The sequence below is a fragment of the Camellia sinensis genome, chromosome 6 (assembly GCF_055761805.1).
Source record: "Camellia sinensis isolate YWXY chromosome 6, ASM5576180v1, whole genome shotgun sequence".
Classification (NCBI taxonomy): Eukaryota; Viridiplantae; Streptophyta; class Magnoliopsida; order Ericales; family Theaceae; genus Camellia; species Camellia sinensis.
Genome location: NC_138966.1, coordinates 183,026,865 through 183,046,229, shown reverse-complemented (window position 1 = coordinate 183,046,229; position 19,365 = coordinate 183,026,865). Strand labels below are relative to the sequence as shown.

At 40.7% G+C, this 19,365-nt stretch overlaps 1 protein-coding gene across 1 annotated transcript; it reads left to right on the top strand.

Moving 5' to 3' along the window:
- The first annotated feature begins 16,666 nt into the window (after positions 1-16,666).
- On the top strand, positions 16,667-18,323 carry LOC145793886 (uncharacterized). The gene is made up of 3 exons (XM_082876774.1): positions 16,667-17,393; positions 17,873-18,201; positions 18,318-18,323. Exons 1-3 carry the CDS (start codon positions 16,667-16,669, stop codon positions 18,321-18,323), a joined length of 1,062 nt encoding a protein of 353 aa, XP_082732900.1.
- Positions 18,324-19,365: the final 1,042 nt, after the last annotated feature.

Below are 19,365 nucleotides of genomic sequence, written 5' to 3'. Positions count from 1 at the left end.
GCAATTTTGTTTGCCGGTCGGCACACTTTATTGCCGGTCGGCATAATATGTTGCCGGTCGGCACTGTTTTTTGCCGGAATAGCTTTTTTGGGCAGCCGACCACTGTTCCTCCACTTTTTGGAGATATTTTGTGCCAGCTGTGATAGCTGGCACCAACTCCTTTCCCCTCCATACACGTGTATGGAGGGATTTCCCTCTAGCCAAGCTTGTTGAATAAGCTTTGCAAGAGGGATCCTTATAAGAGGGAGGCTTTCCTCTTGGTTGTAGGTTAGAAGAACAGAAGCAAAAACCAGCCTTTGAGATATAGATACATATTATATCTATACCTCTCTCCCTCTCCCTTCTTGTGTGTGTTTCTTGGCCCAAAAGGTGTGTTTTACCTTACTTTTGCACCATTACACACACTATCACACCTTAGTCTGAGATTGAGGGACTTGGGGGAGTTGTTTCTTGAGTTTTGGACTGGTTTTGATCCAAAGAAGGAGGTTAGGCCATTTGTTCTTCAAGGGTTCTTCAAGGGTGAGCATCTTCCCTTTTATTCCCCAAACTTGCTTTGGTTTTCTACCTATTTTGTTTATTGTTTTGGCTCTTGTGTATAACATAAAAAAGACTCATATTTTCCTGCTCTAACACTTTCATTAAGGTCACTTTGTGGTTAGATTGCAAACTCACCCTCTTAGGCCTTGTTTGGCCTATTTTGGTGCCTTTTTGATAAGGTTTCGTTCATCTCAGCATTTTGATCTTTTGATCACTAAAAATCAGTGTATTTTAGTGTCAAAAAAGTTGGTTTGAAGTCTTGCATAGGGGAGGGACACCCCTCTCCCTTTATGGTTTTGTTTCCTTGCTTTTTGAGCTCAAAAGGATAGCATGTGTGCTTGTTGTTTCTTAGCTTCATTTCAGCACTTTTTTAGGCATCTTAGGTCTTACATAACCTCTGTTTTTGGCCGGATTTGGCCCCCTTGCATGCTTGTGATATTTGCTTTGTATTGCTCCATCTTGCTTAAAAGTACATCCCATGATTAGGCCATGACTTTTGTGTGTGTTGGCTTGGTTCCATGGAGCATTTAGCATTGTTTTTCCATGCTTAAAATCTGTTGGTTATCAACTTGGTCATGTTTAGCATGTTTGTTAGAGTTGCTTTGTATTTTGGCTTGGAAGCTTTGAGCATTTTGACTTCTAGCATGCATGGTTATGTTTACCCTCTTGATTTGGCATCATCTAGGGTCATATTTTAGTCCAAAAATCATGCTTGTATGTGTGCATGCATGGCCTCTTTCATGCCTTGAAGATGTGTCCTCTTATGCCTAAGAATGAGCCTTAGTGTATTTGCTTCATGGGGGATATCTTAGTTGCCATATTAGGAGCTTTTGGGGTCCTATTTTGCATGCATAGATTCTGTTTTTACTTGTCTTGATCATGCCGTGAGTGGTCATGTCATTGAAGGTAAGTTGTCTCCTTTTGTGTCTTGACTTTGGAACCATGAATTTGCTTGTTAACATGAGTTGATTGCCTATCATTTTAAGCACTTTTGGTCACTGTTTTGAGGAGGGTAAGGGTCTGTCCCTTTGCCATTTTTAAGCCCTCTTGCATGCTTGCTCCATGTTTGTTGGATAGTTGTTCCATTAAGCTTTGTGTAGCACATCGATCCCATAGTCAATTTGGTCTATGTTTGCACCATTTTTGTACCTTGTATGCTTGGCATTGTACATTTGTCATGTTGGTCGCATAATGTTTGTTGTGCTTTATATCTTGGTGGCATGATGTATTTGAGCCTTGTTGAAGCATTACATGCATTGCATTTACTTGGTTTGGGGTGTCAAACTAAGTTCGGGAATCAAGGACCATTCATACTCCAAGTGATGCAATGCGCCTTGATTCCCGGTCATCGGGACCTTTGACTCTAACTTGATAAGGCCTCGGTTTTTCATGTTGTTTGTTGCATGCATTTTCATATCAAATGGCAAATTCGACCCTTTGACTCATCACGTACCATTGATGATTCAAGGATCGAAAGTCATGCTTCTTTGAGTTCGAAATATGATAAGAAGTAGGACCATGCTTACATGTGTCCAAAAACTCCATACTATGCACTGCCTGTCCTCTGTTTGCTGTCAGATTGTCTGTTGCAGGAAGTTTCTGCCGACCGGCAGAATTTAGTGCCGACCGGCACTATCTGGAGTGCCGATGAACCCGATAAAGTGCCGACGGGAATTTTGGAGTGCCGGTGGCAATTCTGTCTGGCCGGTGGTGCTCTGTAGGAGGCAGAGAGCTTGTTCCAGCACTGGAAATTTTTAGAAAGACAAGGCATTACAAACAGAAGCGACAAGAGCATAGTACGGGTTTTTCGGGCAGGACGGATTCGAGCATGCATCATCTGCGCGCCCCGAGGCAGAGGCTGTGGCCACCCTCTTTATTCTTTTGCTTCTTTTTTTTTTAATTAATTAGGAAATTTTGTAATAATTTTATTCGTTCATTATTTTGGGACTGTAATATTAATTCGAGCCCTCTGAGTGAGGGTAAACATGTAATAAGTGTGGGTAAGTGTGTGTATGTCTTCCAATCCCCATTTCTTTCTTCCCTTTTATTTACCAGCTTATGATGGTAGATTAGGGCATTTTGAAATTAGCATACCTTATGATATGCATGCGTGCATTCATGCATCTGTTAACATGCACCGGGCTCGGTACATCATGCTAACCGCATTCGTATTTTCAAACTCCCAAAATTGAATACATGAATTAGTTGGTTGCATATCGTATGCCATGTTTAGGGTTAGCCGAGCCTGCCTAGATTGCATTTTTGCATGTGATGCATTAGCCATTTTTAACATGAACTAGGGCATGCATGTTTGCTAACTAGTTTTCTGTTTTGGCTCGGAGTACAATGTAAGTTTTTTCGCTTTAGCATCTCGCATGCGTGTGAATGTTAACATGACAGTATGCTTGCCATGCGGCTAAATGCTTATGTGATATAACTGCTTGAATGCCTGTGGGTGGAGGTCAAATCACTTAAATTGGGATAATGCGTTAAAACTGTGAATTTTAAGCCCACTAGATAGTGACAAAACCATCTTTTCTAAAAAAAAAAAAGCCCACTTGAGGGTGGCAAAACCTGCATTTTAGCCTACTTGTGAGTAGCAAACCATTTTCAAAACAAACATGAAATGTTTTGCTCCAATTTGGGTGATTTGGTCTATACTTGTTTGCTGCGCGCATAACATAGTAATTCTAGGCTAACAATTGGTTTAAGAACACATAAAGTTTTCAAAAACGGATATCACAGTTAGTAGAGGCCGGTCTTCGGACCGGGCGAAAGGGGGTGCTCATAGCTGACCTTCCCCGATCGTACCCAAGCTCCCGAGCCGAGACAACTCCGGTGATGACGGACACGTGGCCTTCGGCACCGAGTCAGGGTTTCCTAAATTCTCCCATTTTAAAATATTTAGGTGGCGACTCTGTATCTGGCAAAGCAGTCCATGTTTGGCACTACTTTTTCAAAAATCTGTTTCTCAAAACGATTTGCCAGATTTGGACTCTTTGGTTCAGATTAAGAACCGTGACACAAATTGAGTCCGAACTGTAGCACGAGGTCCCACGCGGGCGCGGCTACAGTTTCTGGCGACTCTGCTGGGGACTTTAGAGAGCTTGACTCGGACTCATGATATCCTGTTTTGATCTCATTTATGTGTTTCTTTGCATTGCATGTGCATTGGTGCGCCTAGGAACACAGTGTTTGCCATCTGCCATTCCTGAATGGTTTGCCGGAGGCTTGTCTTGTCAAGGCATGTCCATAAGGCTGACCGGCTATGGGCTCTGACAGTATGGGAACACAAACCCCGGTTTACCGGGGCACCCTTTTTGACCATTCGACCTAGTGCATATCGAAATCCATAGTGACCATTCCAAACTAGGACAGGTTGCTCACCCGATGTTAGGTTGTTTGAAACCGCTGCATGCGTAGTGAAACCCTAGCTCCTGACGAAATAGGACAGGGAAACCCTACCCCAACATAGGGGTGTTTTGGCTCTCTCTTACTTGCTATGTGCTTTTAGAGTGTATCTCTACAGGAACGCATATATCAGTTTGCAAGTTTGGGCATCAGGCCTGCGGGCACCAGTTCAGTATTTTGGGATTCAGTTTACCTGAGGGTATCAGTTTACCGGCAGAATTTTGGGCAGAATTTAGTAGAGAGCACAGTCGTTCAGCTATGTGCATACCTGTTCTGGTGAAATCAAGCTGAGATACTGTCTGTTTTCTCTTTTGTAGGGTAGTCGTGGAACTATAGCTTCAGAGGGCTCCAATATCCCCCGAGGTTCATTGGATTTGTACTGATAGACTTTGTCAGGTCAGAGACTCAGTTCAAGGATAATCAGGGCCAGAGAAGGCTAGTCAGGCACAGACCACCAGTACAGCAGCTACCAAATCAGTGATCTTTGAGCAGTCAGGCTGAGATTTCCGAACCTATTGCCGACACAGATATACCGGTTGCTCAGTTAGATTAGAACAGTATGTCGAGTCTGGAAGAGATGGTGCGCCAACTCCAGGATAGTATGAAAGCCATGCAGCAAGACGCTGTCCGTCAAGCGGAATTCGCCAAACAACAGGCTGTGGCCATAACCCAACAGGCAGAGACAATTGCCAGATTGGAGCAGCAAACTGGAGTATCTACTTCGCACCAGACTCCTCCCCCACCAAGAGTTCCCATACTCGGGGAGGCAACCCACGTCCAGGAGGATACCGACCTTCCAACGGGGCCAGCTCCGCCCCCGATCCCGCTTCAACTATCCAAAGCACCCACTCCTATCAATCAATCGGATTCTCCCTTCGAGTCCGAGGTGGACCCCATGGCATTAAAAATGAGCAAGCTTGAAAAGCTGTTTAAGAAATCTCAAGGCGTAAAGTCCATCCCGGGCATTGAGGACGGGTACACCGACGCAGCTGTGACTCTACCGGATAGGTTCAAGATGCCTCACATCGACCGTTTTGATGGGTCAGGAGATCCTATGGTCCACCTGAGCTTGTTTTCAGATGTTTTGCGCCCGATGGGCTTGACAAGATTACAGAAGCTCTCCCTTTTTGGCAGGACCCTGTCGGGTATTGCAGTCACCTGGTATGCCAAATTGGAGGATTCAGTAAAACAAAGCTGGGAGGAGATGGCCGAGGCCTTCGTCACACAATATTCATACAATACCCAAATCGAGATTACGACCCGTGATCTTGAGACGATGAGGCAGGAGCCGAAAGAGAGCTTCTCAGAATTCGTGGCCCGCTGGAGGGCCAAGGCCTCAATGATGACCATTAGGCCAACAGATAAGGATCAAATACGGATGATTGTGCGCAATCTCCAGCCCAAGCTAATGCAGAAAATGATCGTGATCCCCTTCCCTACCTTTCCAGACTTGCATGAGATGGGAGTGCAGATCGAGGATGCTATGAAGCAGGGCCTCTTTGACCAGGAGAAAGAGCAGCCTAAGAGGGCGTTTTCCCGCAGTTCGAATGCGACCACCAGTGGTGATGCAGGTTCAAGATCTTCTGAAGTAGACATGGTTACCACCACCGCATCAAAAACAGCTACCCCATTCACCGGTGCGTCCGGAAGTAGCTCACAAAAAACCAAATATCCACCTCGAGTCAAGAGGGTTTTCACCCCACTCCATATGCCTTTGTCAAAGGCTCTGGAGGTCTTACTTCGGAAAGGACATCTGAAACCGTTGGAACAACGGCCCCTACCCGATCCTATCCCTGCAAAGCATGACCAGACTAAGTACTGTGCGTACCACCAACAAACCGGTCATGAGACCGATAGCTGCTTTCGTCTGCGCCATGATGTACAGGATTTGTTTGACAACAAGGTCATTGCCGCACCAGCTCAGTAAAGTCTATCACCACTGGATCAGTGAACTCAGGGGATAGTACGAATATGTGATCAGGGGATGAACCACCTGTGGGCGGCACTCAGTTTACTCCAGATGTGGCGTATGGCACGCACTGTTTTGAGCATTTGCGAATGCTGGTTTTTGTAGCTTCTGACTTGGGTGTTGAGTCAGTTTTGTGGTTTTGCTTTAAGTCTGTCTCTTTGTTTTGAGTCAGTCTTTTTTGATTAATGGTCTGTCTTGTTGTATCGAGTCAGTCCTGTTTTGTTAGGGCAGGTGATTCCGGGGGTGTTACCTCAGGCATCACTATTTTGTTTTGTGTTTGTCTTTTTGCCTTCTTTTGAGCCTGTTTCTGCCTTGGAGCCAGTTATGCCAACAGATTTGAATGAACAGCAGTGATTTTCACACTCTTGTGCTTGCTTCTGCCGTGTGCCAGTTGTGCCAGAAGTATTGAATGGAATGACAGTGCTCTTCGCCTGCCTTTTCTGTGCCTTGAAGTCATTGTAATGACCTAAGCTTTTCAAAACCTTTTTGAACACTGCGGTGAAAACGAAGAGAAAGGAATTCCTCGGGATTTGCAAAATTTTAATCATTTGAGAGAAGGAGAGGCATGCTAAGCCCTTAATGAATGAGATCATGTTTGTTAATGTGAGTACTGAGAAGGATCCTGGCTTGATCCAGATTGGTCCCACACTGTCTTCAGCGCGAGCGATTTGTCGCTTTCTTAAAAACTTTCGAAAAATGTTTTGCGCAGTCCTGTGAAGACTTGTGTGGAATCGCTCTTGAGATTGTGCAGCCTAGGATCGCTCTCAGCCTCAAGATTCTGTCCATTTGTTTTCAAACCTCGGACTTAAATTCAGAATGTTCAATGGTCAACCGCCATATGAAGCCTGTGTGGCCAGATTCGAAGCAGCCCTCGGACAAGAGGCAAGAAAGTCAGATCAAGAAGATCAGATCAAAGGAAGCTTGTAAAGCTAGATCAGAAGCCCCCCCTCAAACTAGGGGCAAAAATGTCAGATGTGCTCGAAGAGCCGAAGATGGATCCTTCAGTAAATCAATACAACAGCCACTCTCCTGGATACGGATGGCTTCAAAACCCTAAAACCATTTGGCATGGATTTGTTACACTTTTACCCTTTGAGAGGCTCGCTGGGCCGAAAACCCGGAAGGGCGACCCAGGCAAAAGTTAGAGCAAGAGAAAAATACAAAAAAGAAAAAAAATGCAAAGAAAAGAACAAAAAAAAGAGAAAAAAAAAAAAGGGAAATGAAATGAAAAGAAATGAAAAGAAAAGAAATGAAAAGAATTGAAAAGAAAAGAAAAACAAAGCTCGCAAGGTCGAAAACCCGCATCGGGCGCCTTGGCAAAAGTTAGAGCCTAAAAAGGAGAGGTTAAATACCCGAGTGTACCTTAACCCCCGAACTACGTAAGGCTTGATTCCCATGTTTGGGATACGTAGACAACTTCATCTTGAAGTCCAGCCACAAACACTTCGAATTCGATAATGTCCATGTAATGGTTCTGATAATCTTTGCCTTCTCTGTATCCGAGAGTTCGGTTGCAATCATCGCTTCGAGGACTGATTATAAATGCGCCGCGGTGCCATTCACACAAGGGGCAACTTTTCGTTGCCATTCAATGCACTGCGGTGCCGTTCAAACAAGGGGCAACTTTCCGTTGCCATGCAGCTTCCCTCCAACAAGGGGCAATTTTCCTCCAAATCCGAGGTTGTGCGTCTCAAGAGTGGGTTCCGTGCTTGTTAAGCATTGGCCGTTTGCAAAAATAATTTTTGAGAATTTTTACTGAGGTTGACTGATCCCTCGAAAATTGTTCCATCTTTTCCAAAAACTAGACCATTTCTTGAACGCAAAAAAGGAAAATTTTCAGTGCTCATAGCCTGACTTGCATGATTTCAAATCGAAAATCGAACAAGTGTGTTAATCTGACTCTCATGTTGGTCAAAATTGTTTTAGTAGAAAACAAAAACAAAAATGGTCAAAATAATGAACTAGGGGCACAGTTGAGTCAGGCTTCCTGTCTTTCCCCCGTTGTCAGAACATACTTTCCAAGAAGGGCACTCTACCTGCCAGAAAAGGGCACAACTGAAGTCAACAACAAAGGGCTAAAAGCTCTCTCATCCTCCAAGCAACGAGGAATCAAGTCAAGTGCGAAGCACAAACTGGAAAGGATCAAGATATTCCACTCCCTCATCTGGATAGATCTGATCACGTCCAAACTCCCCAGCGGAGCATCGTCAACCAATGTCAATTGCAGATCTGCTGCGCGTCTGGTCGCATTGCAACCCCTCTGTGGGAGAAATTCACTGTTGTGAACAAGAGTCTGGTAAAATACCAGGGGCAAGAGCCCACAATTTCCAGCTTATCCATCAACCACCCAGGGGAGGGATGAAAAATGAGAGATTAAAGAATAGAGAGATGTGCGCTGAGAGAAAAAGCGAGAAAAGGGTTTTGAGAGAAAAACCGAGCTTGAGAGCCGAGTGATGTGAGAATCACAAATAAGAAAGGGTGGGAATAATACCCGGTGAAACAGGCTCCCTGTGCACGTCTGTGTGTCGTGTCTTTTGTTTTGTTTGTCTCGATTCTTGCTTTGAGTCGTTCCGAGCGTGTCTCGACGTGTTTAGGTTGTTTACCTTTTGTTTTCCGTTGTTGAGTCTTTCTCGCTGTGTTCAGTCGTGGGCTCAATACCTGGTCGAGAACTCATTTTCTCAATTTCAAAAAATGATTTGTTGTGTGCTCAGAGTGCTGTGCCATTCTCCACATTTGTGCAAAAAAGGAAATTTGTTCTTTCGAAAACTGTAGGGTCCACCCCCGATAAGTGTGAACGGTGAAACCAGGACCTATCTGAAGCTATGATAGTTCCAGACTGCAAAGTAAAAACAAAAGAGCGAAAATCGAAGTATCTGAGTTTGTGTCAACTTCAGAAAATTGCGTGATTGTATTCCGGACGTACCTCTTCAGGGCCTTGTCAATGCTCCGAAATATGAGTGTACCTCTACCTCAAGCGCAAGATCAATCCTGCTTCAAGGTTATACACTCTTCCACTTACATTGTTATGCACCCACTTCACTTGCATTGTAATGCATTATACCTATCAAGTTTCTTCCTCAGTCATGCACGATATTGTATGCGCAGTTCATTCGAAGAAGCTCCGTTTTAAGGTCATTCGCTTTTGTGTATCAATCACACACACTCACTTTAGTGTATCAATCACACTTCATTCGCTTAGTGTATCAATCACACTTCATTTGCCTTAGTGTATCAATCACACTTCACTCGCTTTGAGTATCTATCACCCACATTCTCATTTAGTGTATCAATCACACTCTCCTCACTTAGTGTATCAATCACATTTCTTTCATTTTGTGTATCTATCACACACATTCTCGTTTTCTGTATCACACTTTCAGTGTATCAATCACACTTCATTGATTTTAGTGTATCAATCACACTCTGTTCACATGGTGCATCTATCACACTTTGTGTTCATTTTCAGTATATCAATCATACTTTGTTCACATAGTGCATCTATCACACTTTGTGTTCATTTTCAGTATATCAATCATACTTTGTTCACATAGTGCATCTATCACACTTTGTGTTCACTTTTAGTGTATCAATCACACTCTGTTCACATAGTGCATCTATCACGCTTCGTGTTCATGTTTAGTATATCAATCATACTTTGTTCACACTGTGCATCTATCACACTTTGTGTTCGCTTTTAGTGTATCAATCACACTCTATTCACATAGTGCATCTATCACACTTTGTGTTCATTTTCAGTATATCAATCATACTTTGTTCACACTGTGCATCTATCACACTTTGTGTTCACTTTTAGTGTATCAATCACACTCTATTCACATAGTGCATCTATCACACTTTGTGTTCATTTTCAGTATATCAATCATACTTTGTTCACACTGTGCATCTATCACACTTTGTGTTCACTTTTAGTGTATCAATCACACTTTGTGTTCATTTTCAGTATATCAATCATACTTTGTTCACACTGTGCATCTATCACACTTTGTGTTCACTTTTAGTGTATCAATCACACTCTGTTCACATAGTGCATCTATCACACGTTGTGTTCATTTTCAGTATATCAATCATACTTTGTTCACACTGTGCATCTATCACACTTTGTGTTCGCTTTTAGTGTATCAATCACACTCTGTTCACATAGTGCATGTATCACACTTTGTGTTCCCTTTTAGTATATCTATCATACTTGCTCACTAAGTGCATCTATCACACTTCGTGTTCGCTTTCAGTATATCTATCATACTTGTTCACCTAGTGCATCTATCACACTTCGTGTTCACCTTTAGTATATCAATCATACTTTGTTCACTAAGTGCATCTATCACACTTTGTGTTCACCCTTTGTGTATCTATCACACTATGCTCACCATACTCGCTTAGTGTATCTATCACACGCTCAACTACTGTATGTATCACATATTGCTTCATATAGTGTATCAATCACACACGTTCGTTTTGTGTATCAATCACACACTCTCACTTTGTGTATCTATCACACGCTCACACTTTGCTTCATATAGTGTATCCATCACACTCGCTTCACCTTTTATATATCTATCGCACGTTCACTTTGTGTATCCATCACACGCTCCCTTTGTGCATCCACCACATACGGTTGCTTAGTGTATCTATCACATATTTGCTTAGTGTATCCATCACACTTGTTTCGCTTTGTGTATCTATCACACTTTGCTTTGCTTAGTGTATCAATCACACTTTATTCATGTAAGCATGTCCATCACACTCTCTTCACTTATGTGTATCTATCACGCATATTTGTCCACTTAGTGTATCTATCACACTTCATTCACTTTTGTGTATCTAATGCACATGTTCGTGAGAATTGCATAATTCTCTTACATCCTTTCTGCACGAGGTGTAGTTTGGCTCGAGCTTACTTGCTTGCCTAGCATTCGCTTAAAATGTTGCATTTATTTCACATAATTGCTTCATTACAGCTTTCTTAGCATGATCATAAGTTATGCTCGGCTCCGTGCATTGTCTTGCATTTTGCCCCCGCCTTCAGGCGCATATCTTATTTGTCTTGTATGTTTGTCTGAGTCTTCGGCCTTGTCAAAAATGGGTCGTCTCTGGGCTTTGACATTCACTCCCGTCATTGTAATGACTTTCGAGTTCTGTCAAAGAGGGGCAACTGTAGACACCCCATTTTTGACCGTCCTCAAGACTTGGACGTCACCGTTTGAACACTCGGTGATCATCCATGATTGTGTTCGTTTGGAGTTCCCGGAGGTCTCGGCTCGCGCGCCTTGCCTCAGGATCCCCGAACTCGACTGTTTAGTGTCTGGTTTTGCACCAAACACTTTTGTTTTGCCTTAGAGGGGTAGGGAATGCCTTGTGAGACATCCCCATACACCACCGGCAGTGGCTGGAGGCCACCGGCTGGTCTTTTTCTTCCATCGGCAATTTTGTTTGCCGGTCGGCACACTTTATTGCCGGTCGGCATAATATGTTGCCGGTCGGCACTGTTTTTTGCCGGAATAGCTTTTTTGGGCAGCCGACCACTGTTCCTCCACTTTTTGGAGATATTTTGTGCCAGCTGTGATAGCTGGCACCAACTCCTTTCCCCTCCATACACGTGTATGGAGGGATTTCCCTCTAGCCAAGCTTGTTGAATAAGCTTTGCAAGAGGGATCCTTATAAGAGGGAGGCTTTCCTCTTGGTTGTAGGTTAGAAGAACAGAAGCAAAAACCAGCCTTTGAGATATAGATACATATTATATCTATACCTCTCTCCCTCTCCCTTCTTGTGTGTGTTTCTTGGCCCAAAAGGTGTGTTTTACCTTACTTTTGCACCATTACACACACTATCACACCTTAGTCTGAGATTGAGGGACTTGGGGGAGTTGTTTCTTGAGTTTTGGACTGGTTTTGATCCAAAGAAGGAGGTTAGGCCATTTGTTCTTCAAGGGTTCTTCAAGGGTGAGCATCTTCCCTTTTATTCCCCAAACTTGCTTTGGTTTTCTACCTATTTTGTTTATTGTTTTGGCTCTTGTGTATAACATAAAAAAGACTCATATTTTCCTGCTCTAACACTTTCATTAAGGTCACTTTGTGGTTAGATTGCAAACTCACCCTCTTAGGCCTTGTTTGGCCTATTTTGGTGCCTTTTTGATAAGGTTTCGTTCATCTCAGCATTTTGATCTTTTGATCACTAAAAATCAGTGTATTTTAGTGTCAAAAAAGTTGTTTTGAAGTCTTGCATAGGGGAGGGACACCCCTCTCCCTTTATGGTTTTGTTTCCTTGCTTTTTGAGCTCAAAAGGATAGCATGTGTGCTTGTTGTTTCTTAGCTTCATTTCAGCACTTTTTTAGGCATCTTAGGTCTTACATAACCTCTGTTTTTGGCCGGATTTGGCCCCCTTGCATGCTTGTGATATTTGCTTTGTATTGCTCCATCTTGCTTAAAAGTACATCCCATGATTAGGCCATGACTTTTGTGTGTGTTGGCTTGGTTCCATGGAGCATTTAGCATTGTTTTTCCATGCTTAAAATCTGTTGGTTATCAACTTGGTCATGTTTAGCATGTTTGTTAGAGTTGCTTTGTATTTTGGCTTGGAAGCTTTGAGCATTTTGACTTCTAGCATGCATGGTTATGTTTACCCTCTTGATTTGGCATCATCTAGGGTCATATTTTAGTCCAAAAATCATGCTTGTATGTGTGCATGCATGGCCTCTTTCATGCCTTGAAGATGTGTCCTCTTATGCCTAAGAATGAGCCTTAGTGTATTTGCTTCATGGGGGATATCTTAGTTGCCATATTAGGAGCTTTTGGGGTCCTATTTTGCATGCATAGATTCTGTTTTTACTTGTCTTGATCATGCCGTGAGTGGTCATGTCATTGAAGGTAAGTTGTCTCCTTTTGTGTCTTGACTTTGGAACCATGAATTTGCTTGTTAACATGAGTTGATTGCCTATCATTTTAAGCACTTTTGGTCACTGTTTTGAGGAGGGTAAGGGTCTGTCCCTTTGCCATTTTTAAGCCCTCTTGCATGCTTGCTCCATGTTTGTTGGATAGTTGTTCCATTAAGCTTTGTGTAGCACATCGATCCCATAGTCAATTTGGTCTATGTTTGCACCATTTTTGTACCTTGTATGCTTGGCATTGTACATTTGTCATGTTGGTCGCATAATGTTTGTTGTGCTTTATATCTTGGTGGCATGATGTATTTGAGCCTTGTTGAAGCATTACATGCATTGCATTTACTTGGTTTGGGGTGTCAAACTAAGTTCGGGAATCAAGGACCATTCATACTCCAAGTGATGCAATGCGCCTTGATTCCCGGTCATCGGGACCTTTGACTCTAACTTGATAAGGCCTCGGTTTTTCATGTTGTTTGTTGCATGCATTTTCATATCAAATGGCAAATTCGACCCTTTGACTCATCACGTACCATTGATGATTCAAGGATCGAAAGTCATGCTTCTTTGAGTTCGAAATATGATAAGAAGTAGGACCATGCTTACATGTGTCCAAAAACTCCATACTATGCACTGCCTGTCCTCTGTTTGCTGTCAGATTGTCTGTTGCAGGAAGTTTCTGCCGACCGGCAGAATTTAGTGCCGACCGGCACTATCTGGAGTGCCGATGAACCCGATAAAGTGCCGACGGGAATTTTGGAGTGCCGGTGGCAATTCTGTCTGGCCGGTGGTGCTCTGTAGGAGGCAGAGAGCTTGTTCCAGCACTGGAAATTTTTAGAAAGACAAGGCATTACAAACAGAAGCGACAAGAGCATAGTACGGGTTTTCCGGGCAGGACGGATTCGAGCATGCATCATCTGCGCGCCCCGAGGCAGAGGTTGTGGCCACCCTCTTTATTCTTTTGCTTCTTTTTTTTTTAATTAATTAGGAAATTTTGTAATAATTTTATTCGTTCATTATTTTGGGACTGTAATATTAATTCGAGCCCTCTGAGTGAGGGTAAACATGTAATAAGTGTGGGTGAGTGTGTGTATGTCTTCCAATCCCCATTTCTTTCTTCCCTTTTATTTACCAGCTTATGATGGTAGATTAGGGCATTTTGAAATTAGCATACCTTATGATATGCATGCGTGCATTCATGCATCTGTTAACATGCACCGGGCTCGGTACATCATGCTAACCGCATTCGTATTTTCAAACTCCCAAAATTGAATACATGAATTAGTTGGTTGCATATCGTATGCCATGTTTAGGGTTAGCCGAGCCTGCCTAGATTGCATTTTTGCATGTGATGCATTAGCCATTTTTAACATGAACTAGGGCATGCATGTTTGCTAACTAGTTTTCTGTTTTGGCTCGGAGTACAATGTAAGTTTTTTCGCTTTAGCATCTCGCATGCGTGTGAATGTTAACATGACAGTATGCTTGCCATGCGGCTAAATGCTTATGTGATATAACTGCTTGAATGCCTGTGGGTGGAGGTCAAATCACTTAAATTGGGATAATGCGTTAAAACTGTGAATTTTAAGCCCACTAGATAGTGACAAAACCATCTTTTCTAAAAAAAAAAAAGCCCACTTGAGGGTGGCAAAACCTGCATTTTAGCCTACTTGTGAGTAGCAAACCATTTTCAAAACAAACATGAAATGTTTTGCTCCAATTTGGGTGATTTGGTCTATACTTGTTTGCTGCGCGCATAACATAGTAATTCTAGGCTAACAATTGGTTTAAGAACACATAAAGTTTTCAAAAACGGATATCACGGTTAGTAGAGGCCGGTCTTCGGACCGGGCGAAAGGGGGTGCTCATAGCTGACCTTCCCCGATCGTACCCAAGCTCCCGAGCCGAGACAACTCCGGTGATGATGGACACGTGGCCTTCGGCACCGAGTCAGGGTTTCCTAAATTCTCCCATTTTAAAATATTTAGGTGGCGACTCTGTATCTGGCAAAGCAGTCCATGTTTGGCACTACTTTTTCAAAAATCTGTTTCTCAAAACGATTTGCCAGATTTGGACTCTTTGGTTCAGATTAAGAACCGTGACACAAATTGAGTCCGAACTGTAGCACGAGGTCCCACGCGGGCGCGGCTACAGTATCCAATTGTGATTTTTCCACGTAAAATCGTTGTGTCGATTTGTCTTGATTGTTTGATTGGGATTGTTATATATTGCTTAAAATTGATACATAATCACAAATCAACATCTAGGGGATTTTTAGATTTTTCAAAAGAAAAAAGAAAAAGAAAAGCTAGTTTAGTGAGAGAAAAAAACCACATTATCGTCATACAATTTTCTCTTTTTTTGGAGTAAAAATAATTTTTTCAAATGTTACCTTTTCTTATTTATTTTTCGCAAACTAATTTTAATTTTTTTTACAGTTAGATTAAGATTTAGATTGAGAGTCATGCAACGATCAGTTAAAAAAAAAAGGAATGGAAGGTTGGTTATTAGAGCAAGATTGTTAAAACTTAACATTTTGCTATTGCAACATACTAAATTATAATTTTAGCATTTTCAAAATGGCAAAACCATTGGAAATAGGGGTGAGCATGGTCTGGATTGGACCGGATTGGAGTAAAACCAGAACCAATCCATTATCTACGGATCCTGAAAAATTAGAACCAATCCAATCCGTTTAAATTGTGGAACCAATCCGAACCAATCCATTTAAATACGGATTTGATCGGTTTAGGACCACGGATTTACATAATTAAATAACAAAAAAATATATATAACACTTTAATTTCATAAAAATATAAATATAGCACCATATTAGTTTCACAATAGCAACATGTTTTTTCATAATAGCGACAAACTGTTCTAGAATTTAAACAACCATAAGAAAACTAGTTCCACCATAAGTATTTAGACTATTACAAATTAACACTAAAAACTAGCGAATAAAAGTAATAAATGAAGATACTATGCAAGTTTAGGTTTGGATTTAAGTTTTATATGAAATAAGAGAAGATACTATGCAGGAGGGTGTATAATAAAAATATAGACTATTTGTATACGGTTCGGATTGGTTTCAATCCGGAACCGTGGGGTTCAATCCGGAACCAATCCGTGAATTACGGATTTTTAATTTTTCAATCCAGAACCGAACCACGGATTTAGAAAATTAATCCAAACCTACTGGATTGGATTGGACTGGATCGGATTACGGATTTCACAGATTCCTTACTCAACCCTAATTAGAAATATTATAATAAGTCATCTATATACTAAACTACACGTGTCCCAAGATCAATTGAATTGCGTGTAAACTGATCTGGAAAAACGGTCATAAACAATATATATATACTGAACTACATAGGTTCTTGGTAATTTGGTGACAAAATACTTCATCCACCTATGACTTAATAAAGTGTTTTGCAAGTTTTAATTTTAACAAAGCAAATTCTTTAAATCTTTTTTATGTGACTGCTTATAAGTGTTTATATTTCTCATGTTGTGATACAGCTTTGAACCACTCTACAAATTTAATCTTAACAAAGCAAAATTTTCAAATCTTTTTTTTTTTCAATATAGTTCATATTCTCATGTTGCTTTGAACCATTTCCCCCCCTTTCAAATAGAAGATTTGTTAGAAGAAGAAGTTTCATAATTTAAACATTTTACATTGATCTTAACTATTAATAATATATATATATATATAGTCGAAAATTTACTTGTCCTAATATTTCAATGTTTATAGAAATAATTTTTGAAATATTAATATATGTTGCAAAAGGCATGAGCCGAATAGATCATAACAGTCCCATTACTATCTCATTGCAGCCACCAAAATGGATCCCATGTTGTACAAAGAAGCCATGGGAGACAAAGAGAACCAGATGAGTTGGTCCAGCCGATTGTTCTCCTGGATTAATTGGTCAAGTAAGCCGAATACCGAGTTATCAAAACAAAAAATAGGTGGCAAAGAGAATGAAGACAACGATGAAGATGTCCTCCATCTCATGCCATACATTAATAACCAACAACAACTTGAACTGCAACTCACTTCACATAAAAACACAGTCCTCCATGTCGCAGCCCAATTCGGTAACCAAAAATATGTGAAAATAATCTTAGAAAAGGGTCCGTCGTCATTGTTGTTACGCTGCTTGAATATGGATGACGAGACTCCTCTTCATATTGCAGCGAGGAAAGGACACTTGGACATAGTGAAAGAACTCATAGAATGTGCAAAAAGACCAGGCCATGAAGAAGTTGAAAGCGGGGGTGGAGCAGCCAAGGAGATGTTGAGGGCCACAAATAAGGATAATGACACTGCTTTGCACTTGGCCGTACGAAATCGTCACTCAGGTGTGGTGGAATTGTTAACTAAAGAAGATCCTGATTTTACACATCAACCCAATAATGCCGAGGAAACTCCATTATACCTGGCCGTTGAGAGACGATACGATGACGTGTTGTCTATAATTTTGACAAATTGCACATCGCCAGCTTATGGTGGCCCAAAGGGTCAGACGGCATTGCATGCGGCAGTATTAGCTAACATATGGATAACAGGTTTGTGGCTACTTCAATTTCTTCAACAAATTCAATTGCAGAGAAAAAGGATGGGTAAATCGTTGGATTAAGAAATAGACATTCTTTCTAGGCATACATACCCTGCTCTGTTCATTTATTAGTTGCAGTAATCATTTACATTTCATCATAATAATAGCATCAAAAATATCTTTGGAAAAGTTAAAGTTACATGTATTATAGACAAGAAATTAGAATTGGAAAAGATGATGTATTTTTAATCAAACCTGAAAGAAAGATTCAAATTCAAGCTCATGGCTAGCTTAGTAAGTCTTTTGAAGTGAGTGGCCAAATGTGACAAATGTGCAACTAAGGACTGATATATAGGGACTTGCAAAGGAAATTGTTACCAATATTAATTCCAAAAAAAGAATAAAAAAATTTTTGAAAGTTGAAGCATTTTTTATTGTTCAGATATGAATTAAATTGTCCTTATGATTTTTTAAAAATTTTCTTCACAGGGAAGCATGATCAAAGCACAAAAATTTTATTGAACAGGAAGCCAGATCTAATCAAGGAAACAGATGAGGACGGGTTGATACCATTTCATTATGCTGCATGTTTGGGTGATGAAGATGGAGTTAAATTGATGCTAGAAATTGATAAATCAGTAGCGTACATTACAACAGGTGAGAAGGGTGATGAAAAGACAGCTCTTCATATAGCTGCTGCTAATGGAAGGCGACAAGTAATGGAAAAGATTTTATCAGAGTGTCCAGATTGTTGGGAGATGGTCAACAGTGAAGGAAAAAATGTTCTTCACATTGCTGTGAATGAACAGGAGGACAGGGTGATAGAATATATTTTTAAAATGTCATGGATGGGTGATGCTATGGTACATTTAGGTGTACCATACATTTAGTTATGAACTTATATGATTTTATATCATAATCTATACCATATTAGGCATAACTATCACCATATTAACTCATAACTTAGGCCCCGTTTGGGGATTTATCTTTTTAGCCAAAAAGTCAAAAAGTTACCTTTTTAGCCAAAAAGCCAACAACTCATACTAAAAAGTCAAAGATTCTCTTTTCTCTCTACTTTTTGTACATCTTTTCGTAATTAGCCAAAAAGTCATCCCAAACATATAAGTTTTTTTTTACCTACTTTTTTAGCCAAATAGCCAAAAAGTTACTAAATTAGCCTGTTCCCAAATGAGGCCTTAGTTATATTCAATTATTTACTTATACCATATTACTTCATAACCAGGTCATTAAAAGTGACCTGCTAAACAGGTCACTTTTTATAGTTATGAGCTAAAATCATATTTCTTCATAACTATAATCAAATTGATCATAACTTAGCTATAACTACATCTCATAACCAACACCATTTTGTTCATAACTAATATCACATATTTCATAACCACATCTCATAACCAACACCATTTTAGTCATAATTAACATCACATATTTCATAATCATAATCACATATCTCATAACCAACACCACTTTGATCATAACAAATATCACATATCTCATAACTATTGATCACATATCTCATAACCACATCTCATAACCAATCCCTTTGAGTCATAACCAACATCACATATCTCATAACCACTAGTCACATATCTCATAACCAACACCTTTTTGTCATAACTAATATCACATATCTCATAACCACTAATCACACATCTCATAACTACTACCCACATACATCATAACCACATCTCATAACCAATCCCTTTGAGTCATAACCAACATCACATATCTCATAACCACTAGTTACATATCTCGTAACCAACACCTTTTTGTCATGACCAATATCACATATTTCATAACCACTAATCACATATCTTATAATTAACACCTTTTTCCTCATAACCACATCACTTTGATCATAACAACCATCACATATCTCATAACTACTAGTCACATATCTAATAATCAACATCACATATCTCACAACCACTGGTCACATAACCAATATCTCATAACTCATAACC